Below are 22,706 nucleotides of genomic sequence, written 5' to 3' on the forward strand. Positions count from 1 at the left end.
TTACAACATCAGTGAGGTCACTGTGATAGACCTGCCACATTATGGAAGTGTGTTCTACCCTTGAGCTATTGATTGGTAACGAGCGGCATCCCCCAGGGGTCTGTCTTGGAACTGGTGCTCTTTAACATCTTTATCAATGACATCGATGACAGAATTGAGTGCACCCTCAGCAGTTTGCTGATGACACCAAGCTGAGCGGTGCAGTTGATACAGTGGAAGGAAGGGATGCCATTCAGAGGGATCTCAACAGATTGAAAGGAAGGTCCGGGTCAACCTAATGAGGTTCGAAACAACAAAGTGCAAGGTTTTGCACTTGGGCCAGAGAAATCCCAGGCATTTATACAGACTGGGAGGAGCAGACCTTGAGAGCAGCCCTGCAGAGATGGACCTGGGGTCCTGGTGGGTGAAAAACCTGAACATGAGCCAGCAGTGTGCTCTTGCAGCTCAGAAAGCAAATGGTATCCTGGGCTCCATCAGAAGAGGGGTAGCCAGCAGGGACAGGGAGGTGATTGTCCCTCTCTACTCTGCTCTTGTGAGGCCCCATCTGGAGTACTGCAACCAGGTCTGGGGCCCCCAGTACAAAAAAGACAGGGAGCTGTTGGAGAGGGTCCAGAGGAAGGCCACAAAGATGATCAGGGGGCTGGAGCACCTCCCCTACACAGACATGCTGAGGGAGCTGGGCTTGTTCAACCTGGAGAAGAGAAGGCTGCAGGGTGACCTCACTGCAACCTTCCAGTACCTAAAGAGAGGCCATAAACAGGAGGGGAGTCAACTCTTTGAAAGGGTAGATAATATCAGGACAAGGGGAAATGGTTTAAGTTGCGGGAGAGCTGTGGAGAAAGAAACGGCAAAACAGCATTTGCTGTAGCTACAGGAAGATAAGCTCTAAATGAGCTATTTACACTCATGTAAAATTTTGGAGTCATTATGGTTGCTTTCCTGAAAAATACACCCTAAACAGCTGCCAAGAAGACAAGCAATCGTTAGGCCATTAATTGAAAAATTAAAGTGTCATTGTGTCATTTATGTGTCATTTTTGTTTATTCTTTTGATTTACGCATGATGTTCTTCTGTACCTAGAATATAGTCCTGACCTCTTGATTTCTTCTCTTTACCCTTTTAGATTAAAAAGGTGCTGAGGTATGGATCTATTTCCTTACCAGAACAGACCATGCTGATAGATTATACAGATTCTTCAGGAGCTTATCAACTCCAACATAAGTAACAAGAAAAAGTCTGAAGATGAGTGAAATTTTCACAATAGCACAGCAGATCAGCTACACACACATTTCAAGGCAATACAAAATGCAGGAGTTTTTGTTAATAAATAGTTATATAATGCTATTGAGGAAAGATGATGAAGCATAATTAGAACATGATTAAAAATAACTTAGTAAATATTCTATGCTATGCTTTTCCAAAGCATGGCTGAAGCCTAGCATGCTTAGAGAACATTCTCTGAAGTAGAAGAATTCATTTTGCAATCTACCTGTTACATTTAAAAATCAGAGCAACGGATATTTAGGGTATGTTAAGCACTGGGTGTGCTTCAGAATTAAAATCTGCATTTGCTAAGAAAATACTGGCACCAGTTGGTTGTGAGAACAGACTCTCCATGTTCGATAAATTTTTGCTTGACAACATTAAGTTTGAAATAAGCCATGAAGAATCAATTTAATTATGTTACTCACTCAGCATATTACTTCTGAAGTGTGGCAAGGCTTTCACAGCCTTTGAGATGAAAGCACTGCTCAACAAACGTTACCAACAGGCTGTGTCATCCATATCCACCTGCTGAATGCTGTGACCAACAGCTGAAATCATGCTGTCTTCGCTTCAGCAGGCAAAAGTGGCAATTCCACAGGGAGGAAATACATGCAATTAAAATAATACCTATGTCTCAAAATTAGAAGAGTGACACAATGAAGCATGCATTTAATCTCAATTTAGTCAAGCATTCCCTATGACAGAAAGCATGACTGATGAAAATTTATAAACGCCAGGTTGGCAGCATGCCCCTTCAAAGCACTGGTATGTGACTTAGTTAAAGGGAAAAAGTACAGGGGGCCCTTAATAGGTTCCCCAGAGAAACAAGCAACAAATCTAGGACAAAAATCACCTAAAATGGTCTACTAGTTTTATTTAAAACACTCTTTACGAGCTGTAGGCAAAGGAAATGGTATTCATATTTTATACATTTTGAACAGCACACCTGCACAGACATTCACTTGACTGAAGACTCACTGTACTAGACAGGCCTCAAAATAAAGTTCAGTACAATCTAAGAACATATCAGAAAGCCAATTCCGTTTCCCTGCTCCCACTACACAGTTCTTGCACACATTTGTTCTAGGTTATTACTGTGGGAAGAGCAGGCACACATGAGGCAGAGCTTTTGCCAATGCTGACCTAAGGGGCTGTGACAGGATCTGTATCTTCTGTAACAATATTCTTACCTATGGTCCATATGAAAGTAACTGAATTGAAGCCCACATTGTCTGCAGGATTCTCTAACATTTTCAAATACACTTAATGCACAGAAATATTACATACTAGGTCTGTGTTAAGAAAAAACCCTTGTATTTGTGCAGCTGAGAAATTAGTTTTGACTACTTCTTTCCAGAAATAATGTCAACCTAAGACTGCATTCTTCCCTTCGGTTGTGATATTACAGAACTGGAGAACTGATCCAAAATAAAAATAAGGCTATTTTCCTCTGATAGATTAGTTTTTAATTTCAGTCTTTTCCCCACAATAGTTCCATAGAACACATTAAGTTTAAAATCCAACCTCTATGAACTTTGTGAGCCTCTCTCTCCAAATCATGCAATAACTTTTCTCATTTCTTTTTCTCATTCTTTCCTGTCCTCTGCCAAAGCTCTGAATGCTAACAGCTGCCTACTAGCTCAGTTTGTTATTATGCCTTTACACACACTTACAAATTCACATTTCTGCTCCAATTACACCATATTAAAGAAAATCTACTGCAAGAAAAATGACAATTACAATTGTAGTACTGGGGTGAGTTCAACCAGGCACCAGTTACTTGGATTAACCACGTGGCAAATCCCAGGAGGCAACTCTGTGACCCACAAGAGGGAAATGGATCAATCAGGTACCAGCACTGGGAGTGTTACTATGGCCCCTCGGTACCAGAAGTGAGGCACACACAGACTCCTCCAGTTGGAACCACGTTAGCTGTTAGTTGTGGCTCTCCAATTGTTGGTAATTTATCAGTGTGAACCTCAGTTTAGCCAGTGTTGTTTACTGTTATGACCTACCCATCCTCTCTATTAAAAAAAAAAACAAAACAGTCCTTTAAATTCCCCGTCTCTAGCTCAGCAAGCAATTTCACTCTTTTTTTTTTCTGCATTAGATATATTGACAATTTAGAGAAATCATCCGATTACCAACTGAAATACATCCTGTTAAATTCAATTTAATTACATATTTAAGTGAAAACTCAACCCACTAGAAGAGCTGAACTCACTGTAAGATTTTTAAAGTTAAAAAGAAATCCAAGAATACAAACTGCAAAATGCAACAGCTGGAATATTGAAAGGACAACTACATGCACAAACACATGCCCCACTACCAACTGAGCCATCAGATCAGGTGCTGTACCTTTCAGTTATATATTTAAGATTATAAACAGGAGGGAAATCAACTTTTTAGATGGGTAGACAGTGATAGGACAAGGGGGAATGGTTTTTAAACTAAATGAGGGGAGATTTAGGTTTAGTTTGGGTGTCAGGAGGAAGTTTTTCAGTGAGAGACTAGTGAGGTGCTGGCACCACTGCCCAGAGAGGCTGAGGATGCCCCATCCCTGGAGGTGCTCACAGCCAGGCTGGGTGGGCCCTGTGTGACCTGACCTAGTCCTGACCTAGCGGCTGGCAGCCCTGCCTGCAGCTCAGGGGTGGAATCTGATGATCCTTGAGGTCCCTTCCAACCCAATCCATCCCGTGATTCTGATTTCATGTCGTAGTCTAAAATTATCATTAGCTGCACACTCTTAAATCTTGATGCTGGGTTGCTTTTAATAGAAAGGTGCATATTTGGAATCAGTTAACTGATGGGATTTGAATTTGTTTTTATGAATTAATCACTACTCCTTACACACATGAAACACATTCAGTTGAGATAGACTATACTGCATTAAAAGTAACTTTCAAGAATGCTTTATCTGACTACAGTAGAGCAGAATATGCAAAGACAGATCACAGAAATGTCCAGACTGGTGCCACTGTTACCTGTTTAACAAATACTAAATTACTCATGCAAATGAGATGTCTCTGAATAAAAATTACGCTCAAGAGAACTTCTGAGGAAGCAAACAAGCACTTAACAGTAAAATCTTGCTAAATGAACCAAGTTACTGAACCACCACCACCAATTCTGCTTGTGGGTCTAAAATTCAGAAGAATGGTCAATAACATATGGACTTTAGAGACTGACTTCATAATACTTTGCACACACCTGCTGCCTTAAAAGATTTCAGAATGGAGATGCTTGTTCATAGCTTAGTGAGAGAACTGTGTTCCCATTCTCACAGCTGTGCACACTTATCACCTCTTCACACTGAAAAGAAAGGACAGCTTCTGCTGGCCACGAGCCTGTTAGATAAGACTTGGATCCCAAAAATAGTGGAAAAGCAGTTTAGAAATTGTAGAATTATTAAATCACAGAGCTGGTCCCAGCAGTAGCAGAGCAGAGTCCTCAAGGACTTTATATGACAGAAAAAATGCTTTGGGTTTGTTTCCAACAAGAGATGCACTGCAGGACAGCAATGACAACAAAAACTGGTACAAATGATAGGGTAAGCTGCTCCCTTAAACTCAGTTCTACAGGAAGAAGAAAAAGTCTATTCTTGGTTAACTCAGTTATGTACAAAGAAACTGCAAAAATAGTATTTTCATAACAACCAACTTTGCAGATCTTTTATTCACACAACATTCTTGGACACAACAGGCAGCTTTGTCCTAAATCCTTCTCCTTTGTTCCACGGACAGCATCACATTCAAAACAAAGAAATACAACTGTCATCCTGTACTAAAAAGTCCTAATCAGCATCCCAAGTCAGCTTTTTTGTACAGTTGGAATTTACTGGTAAATGCAGAGCTTGGAAAACATCAAACTGAAAAGGAAACCCAAGTAAGTGAATGAAAAGATAGACTTCCCTTTCATTCCTCCAACATGGCAGAAGTCAGGCTGGGTAATGAATCCCAGCTCTGTCTCCCTGTAAACAAGAAATTATTCCCTACAGCAGTATTAAAGGCTATCACAGAGGTTTCCACTGCAGAACCCATATCTAATTCTGATGCATCTCCTCACTTGAAAATCTATCCTTTTCAATATTCTGCAAGCATCTGACTGCTGGCAAGCTAAACTTACTTAGAATTGTTCTCCCCTTAACTCCTGTAGATAAAGCCTTTCCAAAGGTTTAACCTATGACTTCTGTGACAGAGTGCACACACAAAAAATCCAGCTACAATTTCAATTTTACTGTGTTCATACATTCCTGTGGCAAACAAGAACCTTTTGTAACCCAAAGCAACCGCCGTTCAGTCACCCAGTTGGTCTATGCTGCTTTTCTTCAAAATAATGCACGATTGACCTTCGCTTCAATAGCCATAAATATTCCCAAGAGGCTGACCAGCATGATATTACCCAACTCAGCATAGCACAGTAAGGCAGGGTGAGCACAAGCTCACTGCCAGGCAAGCCATCACGCATTGGCTATAACCAGGACAACCTGCTACTGAATGCAAACAGTAAAATGCAAACTCTAAATGACAAAATTGCCTGCAGAGTGTCAAATTCAGGTGGGGAAAAATCAACTGTAGCTTCTAGAAAATATACATATATTTATGTTCACACACAAAGTTCTACCTGAATTTTAAATATTCATTGCAGGAGCCCTAACAACAAAACATGGTAGCAGTAAGAACAGAACGAATCAAGCGCAGAACGCACAAGCACAATATGGCTGTAGTTGTCATAGGTTAAAACCATCAAACAAAAACATTTATAACCGTCTCAGAAGAAAGCGGAGATAAGCCAATGAATTAAGAGACACAAGAAAGGATGTTGCCAACTAATCCCATTTACTACTTTCACACTGAAAATATGTATCAGAAATGCATTTACCATTTACAAGTTGGCATTCAGAGTTAGTATTAGAACTGCAAAATAAAGTAGAATGACAACATTTCAAAAAGGAAAGATACTGCAGACAGTTAAAGGTAGAAGACTTTCAGAATAGATAACTGTTTTCATTTACAGCATGAATGTGAACAAGATCACGATTAAATGGTGATACAGATGCATTGCTCATATACCCTTGCTGGAGTAACTACAACTTTTTTTCTACAAATCATCTTTTGTTAGTATTTCAAATTACTTCAGACTGAACTAACAGGATGAAAAACTGTACTCAGGCTCCATTTCAATCACTAATTCAGATTTAAGAAAGTATGTTTAATTTTTCACATTATCCGAATAGTGTCACATACTCTTAGGTAAGCAAACCACAAGTTTCTGGTGTCACTGGCTTAAGTTTCAAAATCTTTTCTAGCTCTTTCCTAGACTTTGTCGGTCTCTGTGCTGTTAACAAATTAACTACTTTCTTCTTTTACAGTTATGTTAAAGCATATTATTTGTGATTGGAGTACTTGGACAATCATGCAGAAAAACATCCCATAGTTTCCCTAATTTCAGAGTTATTTCATTTAGGATCAACACACCTCATATTCACAAATAAGTAAATAGAATCAGTTGTCTTAGTTATTTACCCCACAGGATTAGTGATGGAACTAAAAGTTGCTTCAGTATGACATGTTTTCATTGTAAGAGTGTGAAAAACAGACTTGTAATTACATCTGTTATATACTTGTATGACTTATAATCTCAATTAAGTTATTATTCAAAGCTAGAAATATTTCTAGAATAGGAGAACCTTGAAGTAAACAAACTCCTCCCTTACCTTGTGAAAGGCATTGATTTGCCAGAGCAACCTGTCCAGAGTGCAGATACAAATTAAGACGTGTGAAGATACTGCTCAGAGATGGAATTGTAATGAAGCAGAAGGCAACACAAGCCTAAAGCAAAGTAAGAAAAACAAACAAAAAACCTGAAGAAAATTCTTAACTCAGAGTTACAGCAATCATTACTGATTTCCTATGTGACTAGGAATCAAAATCCATCAATAGGTTTAGGGAAAGATTTTGACTAAGAATTAGGTATTATGTGAAGTCCAAAATCAGGAACTTTGCACTTCTCATTATTATTTCAATAATTATAACAATATTTGTTACTAATTATTGTACTTACCAATAGATTACCTCTACATTCAGTCTATGACTCTTAACTCAAATAGTCCTTCTCAAGTAACCCTGTTTTGGTCTTGAGCTACAAGCTGATTTTTTTTTTTTTATTAGTATGTTGTGCTTTTCTATTATACGTATGGTGCTCAGAGGCAAGCCATGTATCAAACTGCTCATAGCAATGGTGCACGACTGGGAGGAATAAGATGCAGCATGGCATGCTGCTGATTTAGACCAACTGGAGCAGCCCAAATGTCTAGATGGAATTAGTGATTACCAGCCATACAGAAGCTGCCACCTTAGCTACTTCTCTGTCCATGACCCCAAGTGCAGGTCCATTAATGAAAACTCATTCATTAATGACAGCATATACATACCCCTTCTCAGCACATCAAGCAGCAGCTGATCTCTGTTTCTGTTTCAGGTGAGAAGATTGGAACACAAAGAACCTGAAGAGCTTGTATTTCAAAACTCTTCTGACTACCCTTGTAGAGACTTGTAAACACTAAAGCCAAAAGGAGCACTTTATTTGAAATTCAAGCACTGTTTTCATAGACTCATACAATGATTTGGGTTGGAAGAGACCTTTATGGATCATCTAGCTCCAACATTCTTATGAAGCAGAGATACCTTTCACTACATCAGGTTACTCAAAGGTCCTCCCAAACTGAATGTGGAAACTTTCAAGGGTGGAGCATCCACAGCTTCTCTGGACAACCCATGCCAGTGCCTCACCATTCACAGTAAGTAATTTCTTTTCTTATCTCTAATCTAAATTTACCCTCTTTTAGTTTAAAACCATCACCCATTCTCCCATCAATTCCAGTCCCTGGTAAAAAGTCTCTCTCCATCTTTCTTATAAGGCCCCATTAAACACTGAAAGGCTCTATGAGATGGAAATTTGAATTTACTATTTTTCCTGTCTCCCATTCTCCGTGACTGAGTTGCACATAAATTAAATGCTTTATTTCAAATACAATATGAAAAACTGAAAACTTTCTAGAATGAACATGAGCACTTCTGAGGACAGAGACAGTGTTGTCCTTTCTTGACAGAAAGCCATCAGTGGATGCTTTGGGTCAGTATTTTCTTAAACGGCGGCATTTGATTTTAGAGATTAAGGATCAATGGCACCAAGAGATAATGAGATTATAAACAGAATAAAAAAAATAAACGCACTGCTTTTGCAAAAATTGTAAACTTCGGTGGTGGCAGATAATCCAACCTGCTTAGAAAGCAGGCTCAAAGTATATTAGACTCTTACCCACCCTGACAAACGCAGCAGTCTTTCTGGAATGATTTCCTCTCATCACCTTTCTTGTCTCCATTGCTAGTTGATTCACAGACTACACACACACACAAAAAAGCAAAACATTAAGAAATGCACAGCTTAGTTAGGTCATTTGCAAATAGCAAACTGCACGCTTCACTGCATGCTGTTAGAGAACAGAAAATGTGAAAAGGAATCCAGGTATGGTGTGCCCTCATTGTATTATTTAGTTTTTACTCTTTCTCCACTGGGAGAATTCTAATGGCTGTTCCTTAAAATAAATATGATTCTTAAGGTCTGTCAATGTAGGGTTTTCAGTTAATTCAAGACTTGAAACTATCCCTCGTTTCCCAGCTAAAGCGCTGGCTCACTTACTAAAAAAACAAGACCAAAAAAAGTAGGACTTAAAAGGAGATATGAGGTACTATATCACACAAAAGGAATCAGCTGCAGCAAATGCTCATCTGTCATGTCACTGTATACAGAAAAGCAATTAAGCTTCCCAACTACAGCAGGATTCTGTCCATGTCTGCAGACCAGACACAGTCCAACCACTCCTATGTAGAGGATTACAGAAGAGAGAACCCAAATCCAAATGCATAAATGTACCATTTCTTTTATTGGCCTTGAAATCTGTCCCAACATAACTAGTTCTCTTTATTGCTATGGTATCTATCATGCATCAGGACTTCAGAGTCAAGCAAGAACGTCAGAGAGTTCTGGGTGATAAAAAATGAAAGATGAGATCAAAGTCTACTTTTAAAACACCCGATGTGAAGTCTTTAATCATTTTGATACTGACCGATAATCTGGGTAGGGAATGGGAGAACTGCAAGTATATCCCCATCTATTAAGATAATGTAGATAAAATATAGCTCACATGAATCAGCTGGACTAAAACAGGCTCCAGATTGCAAAACATAGACCTGGCTTCAACATAGAAACTCAGTTGTTGTTCAAAGTCACGACCAAATGAAACCTACAAAGGACACACACACACACAAAAAAACATTTTACTGTTGTACAAACATTGAACTGCTTTCCAATAATTAAACTTCAGAAAAACCAGCATGTTTTGCTCATTTTTACTTGTTGTTGCTTGTATACATTCCACTATTTTGCAAATCAAACATTTATTCAAGAAAACAAAATTTCCTAGATTTGTGAGAAGTGCTTTCAAAACCAGCAGAACACATAATACTATGGAACCAGGAGACACAGGCTTGGTTAGAAAACAAACAAAACAGATCCAGAAATACATCAGTGAATCTGTACTCAGGATCCTAATTCCCATCTACATAGTGGGCCTTCATGGAAAATTATCATTTTTCTAACTAAGTAAAGCAGCAACAAAGTAATATGGTAGAAGCCTGTAAACTTGCATGCTGGCAGGAAATAAGTCAAAAACAACTCCTGTTTGAGAATGCTCTACTTCTAACCCTCCGGATTTCGAAACCAAGCACTGTCAGCTGGAGTGTCTGAGCTGTCAATCAAAAGCACAGCAAGAGAAATAGTCTCCAGGCAGTCTACATTTATAGATACAACTATTCTATTTCTTTCCTAAGAGTCATGGATGCATTAAATCTTATTTCTCAAGTCACACATGAAAGAAGTTTTTAGAGAATTGAAGGAAAATTACATTTAATTCACACAATTAAAGATCAAAGGAACCACACCACAAAACAAAGGAGTGCTTCTTATGTTACAGACCCAACTGCCTTGCCTTGCTTGTGTTTATGCAACTGCTCACTCTGTCCTACCCTTAAGAAAACTGAACATCTTAAAGTTCAGTTTAAAAATTGGAACTAATAATTTGCTACTCTGGGATTTTTTTTACCCCTCTCAACCAGATCTATAAAGGCACATCAAGTATTCCTCAATGTGTGAAATCTTCCTAAAGAAAACTATATATTGGTTGCTCCAGAAGTATTGCTTCCTATTTATTCCCATGCAAACTACAGCAGCTACAAGGAATGGAGTAACACCATTTGATAGAGCAAATACTCAGCTCCAAAACACTCTTTTTCCAACACAGTCATCACCACTGGCTCTGCATTTTCCACCAGCAATGAACAAGAGCTGCATGCCACACTTGTACAAATCTGCACCAGTGTAAGTGAATTGCTGTGACCACTGCTGAAATGCACTCCTCATTGTTCCAGCACCCACTGTTTGGTCTCCATCAATGATCACAAGTGTCAGTGAATGTCATTGGGTGCCATTTTTACCGCAGGGAGGATTTCGGAGACACACCTTCACTCCACATGCACTCCCATGTCAGACACTGCTCTGTCAGAGTGTCCCTCTGCTGCTGTCTGTCACACGGCAATCAAATGTAATGGGGTATAGGTGGGAAGGTTCAACCTCTGCTGACATCCCACCAACATTCGCCTCTGATATAGTGGGCCAACATAACAAAATAGGAGCTATTACTTAGCCATTACTTTTGAAGCAGCCCTTTGTATATTATTCTGCATGTAAACCTTAATAAAAATATTTTAAACATCATACTATATAGCTAAATAATAAAGCTGAAAAGTAAGTAACAACCTAGAGATTAAAACAAAGAATAACAAGGACAAGCAGAGACAAAGCCTGCTAGCTATGGCTATGTGAAAAAAGCACTGAAGGCGTAGAGAACACCAAGAGAAAAGCTTACAAACACCTCTGTAAAAAAACAAACAAACAAAAAAAAAACCCCAACATCACAAACACAGGGGACAAGATCCAATTTAAATATATTTGCTAAAAGGGAGAGTGAGACTAAAAATTAATTTAATGACAACAAATGGAGTTTTTGTGGGACTACTAATGATAGAAGTTATCTTATAATAAATAATAAATAAATAAATAATAAAACTTAAATAATAAAACAGTCCCATTTAGGGATGGGAAGGGGAATTTCATTAGCATAAACGTGATTTCTGTGATCACCTCTCTAAAGCTGCAGTATAAAAGAATAATTACTATTAAATTTACAAATACACAACATGTTTTACACAAGCAGAAAACAGCAGAAAAATATGATGAAATGCACATGTACAGTTTAACCTAGTGTACCGCACCACGCCAGCTTCAACACTGCATACTATTTCTTTCAACTCTTGCATACTCAATAAAATACACTGGTTGAGGTTTTCAGCATCCTTAAGCAAGTCATATACCGTCCCTAATTCTGCTACATAGGCACCTGTTTCTCATGAAAATCTGAGCTATAAGGTAGACCCCCATGGTTGCACACAATTGTCACTCACCATTTTTATGAATCCATTTATCAAAGCTGCTAACAATCTTTTCTCATCCTCAAGCGTCAGAGCACTACAACAGAAAATTTACAGGGTAAATTCTTGAATATTGCTTAACGACTTATTTATCTGTAGAAGTTCAAATGATACGTACTAACTTAATGTCTACATAAAATATTTATTGCATGCTAAGACCACTAACCTAATAATTTCAGTTATAAAACAAAGGAAATAATCTTAATATGAATGTTATGAAGTCAACTATGCACTAAATTCCAAATTTTAGGGAAATATAAAAATTGCTAGGAGTCCCTCTTTAGATTTTACAGAACCTTAAATTTGGTAGAAAGAGAAGACAGCTCAATGTTTTTAACTGGAGCAAGCAAGAAAATGACTTCACTCTTGTGTTACAATCTGAGAACTTGAAAGGGAATTGATTACAGAAAAGAAATAAGTAAACCCATTTTTTAGAAGAAAAATCATCCTATTTATGGGGGAAAGCTTTTCAAATACACATTGAATAGTATAAAATAATGTATTTATTTAAGAGACAATGCTAACTTCTTGTCTTTTTTTTAAATAATCCTGCTACACTAAAAAATGCCATTAACATGTTGTTACTAAAACATCAGAAAGGCAGCACTGTAAGAACTAGACTGATATGTAAAAATTTTCTTTTCAAGATTGTCATTGATATCAATTCTATTTCAAATAAGATTTCAAAAAATTCACATTGTGAAAATCTAGCAAGTCAAATCTGTTTCACTGAAAATAGATAAATAGTTAAATGACAATTAACTAATACAATTTAATCCCTGTATTCTTATGTACTCAGCTCCAACTTTGACCTTTAGTTATCAATTACCATTTACCAGTAGCTCAGACACCAGATGGGAAGAGGACAGTAGTTTTATTATACAAATTTTGTAAAAGAAGAAAGAAAATCTCAGCATGATTATCTTATTAGTGCTCTGCCAATCAGAAGAGTCAACTCTGAGAGGATCACAAGAGTTGTAATGGGATCACCAGGTCAATTATAGGTTTCCAGTTCAATACCAAATCAAACTGCTCCCAGTCTGAAGGCTGTCATTCTCCAACAACTGTTACTGTGTCAGTGAGCCCTACAAGTGGCCTGGGACTTTCCTGAACCAGGATGTGAAAACAAATGTCAGAGTTACTTCAAAACAGTTAGAAATATGACGTTTTGCCTATAAAAGATGACAGAACAGAAGCAAATGATGTAGATCATCTTGCCTCAGCTGTAAGAACTACTGGCCTAAGGGATTCTAAGGAGCTCTGAAAACTATCAAAATTTTTCTGGCAAAATATTGGAGGAGATACCACAAAGACCCATAAACTGCTTAATTTTTTTAACCTGTTTTAGCTTCAATATATTCTTCTATTTAAAGGTTGAAGCGGCCTTCAGTACAACACAGAGCCAAATACAGTTCTTGAACCCAAAATAAAACACTCAAAGTATAAACTGAAATTACATGCCAAATCTGACCCCTTAATTGACAGTACATGTTGCATTCATGGCCTATCAAGGCAGAGAAAGTTACAAGTCTGACATACTAAGAAGCTCAGGGTTCAGAGTGCCAGAAGAAACCATGCTCTTGCAGTTCCACTCAACCCAAACCAGAAGGACAAAAAAAAAAAAAACAACCAACCAAACAACAACAATAACAAAAAAAAAAAAAAAAAAAAAAAAAAACAGGATACTTTTGCTCTTAAGATCTAAAATTTTCAGCATGGTACTTATAGCTCTTTTCAGTCAGACATAGATTTCTGTGCGATTTTTGCAAGTTACCAGATCTGTTTTCCATATTGCACAACTGTGCTAGAAGCTTGACTCAGAAGTATCTGGCCAGTGCTCTTAAAATACACTACTTGGAAATGAGACAAAAAAGGAAAAAAAGAAAACTCTTTTGAATAAATACTGACAAATTGCAGGTAGATTGTCAAGTCATAATTGCTGAGAACTTGGCATATCAGAAGTCATCCGACACAAAAAACAAAACTGTCCTGATGTATATAAAATTGCTATTCAAACAGTGTGGGTGCAAGAGGGGACAAGCTAGACCCTCAATAACCTCAGCGATCAAAGTCAAGGGGAACATAGAAGAGCAGAACTTCAGGAAAAGACATTGATGATTCGAGAACTTCTTTCATTTTAAGTTCCTTTATTGATATTCCTAGGGATCTTCCAGGAGTCCTTTTGAAGATTTCACAACCCTTAGGTATAGTGGTCCAAATAAAAGGATAAATTGAGGATGGAAATCTTTGTTTTAATGGCCATATATTCATTAAAAGCTCATAAATAGTTTATTGTTCACTATAACTCAAAGCTGACATTGGTTTAATTGCCAAAAATATCTTTAATTGTATTTTCATTGCCTTCCTTAGACAACTCCACAAAATTGTTGCTGCTTTCCTTTTACAATTCTGTTTCTCTCTCTGTATATATATAAAACACCAATTAAAGAACAGTATGTGCTACCACTTCACTGTACAACTTCTCCCTCACCACTAACTGAATTCATGTCATAATCCATCATGAAACAATGTCAGATGTGCGAGACTGTACATCAAGCAGACAAACTTTGCGTAAGTAGTTATTAGTATGAGTAAAGTTAATCTTACTTCACAGAGTCATGCATAGTCTTGCAGATATGCAGAAGAGCATTTAGTATAACAGGATCCTTCGTAGATTCCTGCTGATGCCTATAAATGTTTTAGAAAAAGCGATGAAAAATCCTGCACTGTCAAGATGCAAAACAGTGAATAGAACAACATACATTTAATGAGTAATTCCTACCACCAGGGCTGTAAGACAGTAAAAATGTACAAAAGTTAAAAACAATAGTTAAAAAAAAAAAAAAGAGAAAGAAAAAAGATGCCCTTTTATGAAAAAATAGAAACTTGTTCCAGTTTCTCTCAGTGGATTATCATCATTTAGCATCTGCCTGCAATTTTGTAATCTAAAGCAAAAAGACGATCAAGGAAAAGGTGTTTCCAAGAACCTATTAATTGAAAGGGACCATCTGACTTCTATAATATTTGAAGATGAAGCCTCATCTCACAAATGCATTTTCAACTGGGAAAATATCTTGGTTTTTTATATAATGGAGCTTGTAACAAGGAACTCTCTTCTCCTCTTTTACACCGAAATAACAGTTCTGTACTGTGATATCAGATGGAATAAAAAAACCTTTCATAAACTAATTTATGCAACATCAGTTGAAAGAACGCTCATGGAACAAGTCATCCATTGATCAATAGTAAGTAGCATCAACATAATTACTTCAATTTCAGCTTTCATTGTAAACAGTTAAGCAATCAATAGATTAACAAAACCAACACATTCTCTGCCCCCACCCCCACCCCCCACCCCAGCAGCCCAGATTTATCTTCACAAGATAAGTGGACTAAACAGTGGCTCAGTCCATCTTTCCTAACAATCCTAGGGAACATTGTCCAGATTCTCCAGAGTGCATTTGATCTGAATATTCTCCACTTACTTAATAAAAGATTCCATAATGCACTTGCAAACCTCCACTCTCACACTCTCCTTCTGGAACATATCCAGAAACGGCAAGAATTTCTCCTGAAAGTACAAATACATGAACAACTGAAATGAGGTATTTTTACAAACACATTATAAAATAAATATTTTGGGTAAGTTTTTGGTTTTTTTTTTTCCCCCAAAAATAATTTTCATCTTTTTTTTGAGGACAGTATTTTATTGTGGAAAACTACTAATGAAAGAAGGAAACAGATGGCTGAAATGTATTACCATTACAGACTGTAGAAATCCAGAATAAAATAGAAAACATAGAACAATTTGAATCAAATGTTGCAAATTATTAAAAAGCAATCATATAATTGAAACAGCTTAAAATCACCACAATTTCAGACATCTATGGGAGGAACTGATCGGGTATAAAACAACTGAAACAGGCCATATGCCCACTTTCCATTGTGGATATGTCCAGGCAACTTATCCAGGTCTAGGACACTCAAATTTTCTTGAAAGACAAGGGCTTAGGTTGTTCAGATGCTGAGATATTTTGTTTCTGCATCATCTCAAAAATACAGTGAGGGTAAATTTATCAGATGTATCTGAGCAATCTATGAACAAGACTTAACTCCAAAGCCATAGAGTCAGTCTTGAATTTTACTCTGAAGAGCTGGTTTCACTCATTTGACATCTGCTGTCTTTCCCTTTTCCACCTCTTACCCAGAATCTGACTTCTCTAATTTTCTCTGTGATTCAATGTCAATCTTAAACTCTACAATAGAGCATGTTAAAGGATAACACAGGAATAGCTATCAGCAATTACACCTGTAGATACAAATAAATGATATTTTCTTTTTTACTGATTGTCTCTTATATGTAATAAGAAAATTTACACAATTCAAGTGCCTAGGCAAGAAAAAGTACAGGACAGTTAAATTAGAATAATGACTATTTAAGTAGTAAGCAGTAGACAACTCTCAAGATGTTCCTGCATTTATTTACTTGATAAAAAGTCCTCTCACAATGTGAATTTGCAAACAATCTGAATATGCAACATGGGTAAACTGTCTTGCAGAAAATGTGCAACATAGTTTCTCCTAAAAAATTATTAAACATGATATTACTTACCACAGAAAAAAGCAGAGAGAAATCATTGATATAGGTAATAACTTTCTGAATAATTGACTGCAACTAAAAATAAAAATAAAAGAATGTAATGTAAGTTAAGACAATCCACAACAGAGAGCATTCTCTGGTCATTCATGCTATTTCTTTTCCCCTAAGCAGGATCAAATACAGCTGTGCTACTCCTAGCAGATGTTTTTCCAAGATGCTCTTCAGAACTCATATGAAGAGAGGATGACCAGGCTACCCAGGCTTTATTTGTTTGTTCTTTACTTTCTATAGTTAGGCAGACTTTTCTGACTTATAATCTGCATACTCTCCTGCTCACTAAACTAAAACAAAAAGTACATGTTGTTAGATCTTCTCTTGCATGCAATTTTTCTACTCTCCTAGTAATCACAAAACCCTTCTTCTAGAACCATTCCAACTCATTTGTATCTCACCTGACATACAGTCTCAAGATCTAGACAATAAAACCCACTGAAGCTCTTGCAATTTTAACTAGACATAAATTTATTATTATTTATGTTCACTTCTCTTTACACAATGTTCCATGCATCACTAGAGTACCACTGTTGACTTGGAAGTTAACTATTGCTACTTCTAAATACATTAATCTCTCTTTTAGCTTTATTTTCTGGACTGAAAGATAGACTAGTAGGCAAAAAAAAAAAAGAAAAAGAAAAAGAAAAAAAAAGAGTAACAAACCCCAGCATTACATTGCTCCAAAAAGATTCCACATTACAGCCAGCCTTTAAAAAAATGATTTTGTTGTAGAAGACATCAGAAATGTTTAAGAACCAGTTTAATCTAAGAAAATGCAAAGATTTTGCAGATTTGTAAAAATAAGTTCTTTACCTGTGGGTAAGCATCTTCAAATGCTCGATCAGGAGTCATGTGTTTGATAACATCAGCCAAAACTGTATTGACTTCTCGCTTCTGTGTAGTGAAAAAAAGAGGTTACATAAGAAAGTAATGAAACCAGGATAGAAATCAAATGACTGAAAACCAGTTGGATAATTTATTTCCATTTGCCAAAGCATCAGCCCTCTACACAGCTCTAGCTAAGCAAAGAACTTTAGCCTATATTCAAGTAAATTCTTATTTAAATCAGTGCAATAAAAAGTAAGAAATATCATGCAGGGTTTTGAGGAAGGGGTGGTGGAGAAGGATTCCTTCATGCCATACCTTTTGTCCCTATTCATCTTTCATGAAAGGAAATACATATTTTCTTACACTGAAGAATATTAAATACTAAACACTCATGGCTTTTCCATTTTTAATATTGAGCAGCCGATATAAGCACTTATTCTGTACCAGAAGACCTTCAAAGGAAATAAATTAGCACGTACCGTAAAATGTCTGCATGTATACTCCACCCACACTTCAGCACAGTTGATATAATCCTAGAAATACATGTGTCCAATGACTACCAGTATTTACAGGAGGTTAAGAGAAACACACATGAAAAAAATAGGCCCAAAATAATAACTCCAGAGGTGTGACTCATGCAAACCTAAAGATCTGGCTCTAATGACAAACTTCAAAACTGCACTTTGTATGTAGGCAAGAAGAGGTCAGAGGGATTATATAAATATACTATCAGGTATTGTAATTTTGGCAACAGTAGGTGTCTAGGAAAAGTAAACCATGCCATGCAAAATATACAGCCTGCTGAACAACAGCTGCAATTTTGCCATGAACAAAGGATGAGCATGGAACTGAACTGTCAATAACTCACCTGTGGGTTCTTCAGCTTTGTTATAACCTTCCAGGCTTCATTTAATATTTGAAGGTGATCATTTTCAGGAGGATCAGCCAATGCCAGGTTTAACCCCAAGGAGCGAAAGAGAAGATGCTGAAAGTAATGAGAAATTGAAATTAAACGCAGAAGACCTGTTTGTCCAACACTCGTCTAGAACGTGTAGAAAGATTGTTTAGATCTCCTTTCATTTCAGTAACGTGCAACTTATGTAGGCAACTACTATAAACAGAACATGGATATAAAGTAAAAGAAAAGATGCAAGTAGAGCATAAATAACTCAGCCAGACAGCAAACAAGAAGTGTTATACATTACATCCAAATGTTACCTTTGGGAATCCAGATTCATCACACTCTTTAATCATGCCAATGAAGTCCATAGACCTTGCAGCAATAAACTCTGCTCTGAAGGCTGACATTACTGAATTTAATAGCAGAGCACTACAATGAACATAAGATAAATCAATACAGTTCAACAGCAACTAGGAGTTCTTGTTATATTAATATAAATTGACAGCTAAAACCAATCCAGCATCTTTTCTAAATTTTAACGAAAAATAGGAGTGAGCAAAAACGCCTTAGAAATTTAACTTTTATTGTTGAGGACTAATTGCACATTAGCAAAGCAAGAAAATATTAAGCTATCAGATAAGGAAAAAGTAGTCTGCAGAATACTTGGTCCATGTAGCTCTTTTGAAACCCTCATTTGACCAAAAACTTGCCAAGAAAAAAATGTCAAGTAAATAGTACTTAGAAATGCACTCTTCTTTTTAATTACAGAACAGAAGCATACTTTGGAAGGGCAAAGCTCTATCAAAGTTTTTTCTCCCTGAATTAAAAAGATATATATATGCACACTAAAAAAAGTCAGATTTCTAGTAGCTGCATTGTTAGGATTAAAAAAACAACAACAGAACATCCAGTCATTATAATACTATTGCCAGTGACATGTTTAGACACTTGTAATCAACTGATTCAATCATTACTACTGAGCCAAAGTTGCTGTGAAGGAGTCAACTCATTACTTTAAAATTTACTTCACTGATATTATTATGCAAATGTAAGAAACAAAATCTGGTATTACTCAAAAGGCAATTCCTTTGGGCAAACTCAGCCACAAGTTAGCACCAAAGCTGCCTCACAATCCAAGCAATACTGTGTCCTCACCACTCCAAAGTGGACCGTCTGAATATGAGCCAGTTTACCTTAATAGAGCACTCAAAATAGCCCAGCATCTCCTGTTCCTGACTAAGCATTAGTGGTCCCATTGCAATTTAACTGGAATTTGCATTTTTTCATTAGACAAGTACTTCCAGTTCACCAGATACATACTTTGCAATGCAGAGAAGCAGGCTGACATTTTTCACTTAGATGGCTGCAACATGATGATGGAACATACTGAGATTACTGAAAGATTTATGAACTGGTGTGACTTGCTTTGTGACACCGTGACAGTCATGAGAAGACAAAGCGATGTGACTCCACTTAAAAAGAAATTTACCACACTTTTTAGACAATCTAAATTGGATAATTCAATTTCAAAATAAATAAAGACAAGACACAAAGATAAGGTACCTAGCCCATCTTTACAATGGGATGCTAAAAAGCATTCTAAAAATAAGTTCCACAACACTCATACAAAATAATTAATACAGAAGAGCATCCTCTATTAAGCAATCTTTACATCATTTTTTAAAAATCACATTCTTTCCCTATTCCTTAGCTCACAGTATGCTAATGCAGGAAATTTCTTCTCTCTAAGTGATTAACATATTTTAGCTCCTCAGCCACTGCAGAATTAGATGGCGTAAAGCACATCAAAAGCCAAAGTAATTGAAAACTTCCACAGAACTCAGCCAGTAAAATGAACTGAGATTAACTCATGAGCAGGCTAAATCACATTCATATAGCTCAGAAAGAAAGTACATCCAAAACTTTCAGACCATCTTCCTGAACTATTCACTTAACACAATTACTCTGCACACAGACATCAAGGTGACATTTGGGATACTAATTTTAGTTTTGAAAAAAAGCAGTCACCTAAATATTCTTCCAAAGACACCAGCTGCTTTACAGCTTCCCTTGGAAAACACATGTATAGGCTAACTGTAGCCAGGGAAGGGCACAGGTAAGGAAGTGAAGGAAAGCAGAGAAAAATGAAGCACAACCAGGGATCAGACAAGGCTGCTGCTTCTTAAACTTTGCCTTAGGAGACAAAATGCAGCAACCAAATTAATCAGTTAAACTTTTGCTCTACAAGTAACATAAAGCCTGGCAGAATTCATCTCAGGAAAATAGATGTTCACAATTATAAATTAGTCATTTACATGAGTAACAAAAGCCATACTGTGCATCCAAATAGTGGCTTCAAAATGGAGAGGGATATTTTATTACAGACACTTGGGGTACTCATTACAGACTCATGTCTTCTGGACTGCACGATACTTACTTGTTTCCCAATTTTTTGCACCTCTCCATCATCTCAGTAAGCAGAACCTGAAGGAATAACTCACTAAAATTAGTGAGATTCTGCAAATAAATTCAGCTTTAATTACTGTACTAAAATCTATTAAGAACTGCTTTAATTACCTCCCCAACACATTCCAATAATCCCGTCTTATCCTGTATTTACAGCACAAGAAAACAACAATGTAGTACAACACAAAAAACACTTCTTACTGGAACAGGTACAGTGACATTTTAATCAAAAACACTATTTTATGGAAGTCAAATTCTCAGTCCTTCAGCTATACCATTCCTCAGAATGATTTCTGTTTGCAACGAAGGTCAATTACCTCTGGCAGGAGAGGTGACGATTACAAACTCTCTACTGTACAATTCAGAAACAGGCTGACAGAGTCTAAAATGTCTGTTGACTATGTTAAGCAAATACTAAGCTACAATTTACCCAAATCATTTTTATATTATGTATGACAGAAGAAACTAATGAATTTAGGAAATACAGGTTAAACTAGCTAAAGAACAGCAAGAATTGAACAGCCATAGTGACTATGAATTTAAAGTGGTAAAATTTGGGCTGTAGCGAAACGAGCATTCTTCCTGTATAGGACAAGAAAACCAAGCACTCAGACTCAGGCTCTTTATACTAGCTTGTACACTCATGTGAAAACTGACATTTTTAAGGTTTTTTTTTTTTTAAAAAAAGGTTGTTTTTTTTTTTTTAAAAAAAAAGGATGGTAAGAGATTTAAATATTCAATGCCATTGGATTGTATATTTTTTCCCGTCAGTTGCATAATTTTTTTTATCTTCAGAAAGCAACTTCTTTAAAATATCACTCCCAACAATGCTATGCGACACTTGGGGCAGTGTGGCTGGAAAACTGTGCAACAGAAAAGGATCTGAGGGTGCTGGTCAGCAGCTTGCTGACCAACATCACACCCAAGTCACCAACAGAAAATATTAGAAATAGTGTAATCAGCAGGACAAGGAGGAGATCGTTCCCCTGCAGTTGGCCCCGTTGAGGCCACATCTCAAATACTGTGTTCAGTTTTGGGCCTCTTACTACAAGGCATTGACCTGGACAGACTGGAGAGCTGGGCAGAGAGAACATCCTAAGGTTCAAAAAGAGTAAGTGTAGAGTCCTCCACCTGGGAAAGAAAAACCACATGGAGTCGAGTGAATGGAGCTAGCCTCTTTTCAGTGCTGCCCAGTGACAGTACAAGGGGTAACGGGCACAAACTGGAAGATGGGAAGTTCCACGTGAACATGAGAAAAAACTTCTTTACTTAAAGGATGACAGCACTAGAATAGGCTGCCCTGAGAGGCTGCGAAATCTATTTCTCTGGGGATATTCAAAACCCACCTGAACATTTTCCTTTATAACCTACTCTAGGGAACCTACTTTTGCAGGGGGTTGGACTAGACAACCTCCAGAAGTCCCTTCCAACTTCTACGATTCTGTGATTCTGACTGAGGCACTGAAGCTTGTCCAAAGAAGGGCAACAAAGCTGGCAAAGGGTCTGGAGCACAAGTCTTTTGAGGAACAGCTGAGGGAACTAGGATTGTTCAGTTTGGAGAAGGCTCAGGGGAAACCTTATCGCTGTTTACAACTACCTGAAAGGAAGCTGCAGTGAGGTGGGAGTTAGTCTCTTCTCCCAGGTAGCAGCGATAAAACAAGATGTAATGGTCATCCCCTGGTGCAACTTGAGGCCAAGTAGGGTATCAGGAAACATTTCTTCTCTGAAAGATTGGTCAAGTATTGGAACAAGCTGCCCCAGGAAGAGGGGGAGTGACTATTCCTGGAGGCATTCAAGAAACATGCAGATGCTGCACTTAGGGACACAGCTTATTGGGCATGGTGATGATGGGCTGACAGTTGGACTAGACAATCTTACAGGTCTTTTCCAACTTAATGATTCTGTGACTTTTATTGTCCTGAATAATCTCTTTTTAAAGAGATTCATTAGTGGTGCTTTCAAATGTCCATGTTTGCTTTAGGTT

General features: G+C 37.3%; 1 protein-coding gene across 7 annotated transcripts in view; it reads right to left on the reverse strand.

Annotated features, from left to right (window-relative positions):
* C16orf62 (C16orf62 homolog) overlaps positions 1-22,706 on the reverse strand; it is a 57,879-nt gene that overhangs the window by 16,650 nt on the left and 18,523 nt on the right. For all 7 annotated transcript variants that reach the window (XM_040647443.2, XM_015294787.4, XM_025155368.3 and 4 more), the window contains 12 exons: positions 20,694-20,740; positions 18,574-18,685; positions 18,224-18,340; positions 17,835-17,888; positions 17,341-17,421; positions 16,486-16,548; positions 15,359-15,444; positions 14,481-14,561; positions 11,847-11,910; positions 9,473-9,571; positions 8,591-8,668; positions 6,983-7,097 (listed from right to left, as the gene is read on the reverse strand). In XM_040647443.2, the coding sequence (XP_040503377.1) occupies positions 6,983-7,097; positions 8,591-8,668; positions 9,473-9,571; positions 11,847-11,910; positions 14,481-14,561; positions 15,359-15,444; positions 16,486-16,548; positions 17,341-17,421; positions 17,835-17,888; positions 18,224-18,340; positions 18,574-18,685; positions 20,694-20,740 (997 nt within the window). The remainder of the gene's footprint in view (positions 1-6,982; positions 7,098-8,590; positions 8,669-9,472; positions 9,572-11,846; positions 11,911-14,480; positions 14,562-15,358; positions 15,445-16,485; positions 16,549-17,340; positions 17,422-17,834; positions 17,889-18,223; positions 18,341-18,573; positions 18,686-20,693; positions 20,741-22,706) is intronic.

This window comes from Gallus gallus, chromosome 14 (genome assembly GCF_016699485.2).
Source record: "Gallus gallus isolate bGalGal1 chromosome 14, bGalGal1.mat.broiler.GRCg7b, whole genome shotgun sequence".
Lineage (NCBI taxonomy): Eukaryota > Metazoa > Chordata > Aves > Galliformes > Phasianidae > Gallus > Gallus gallus.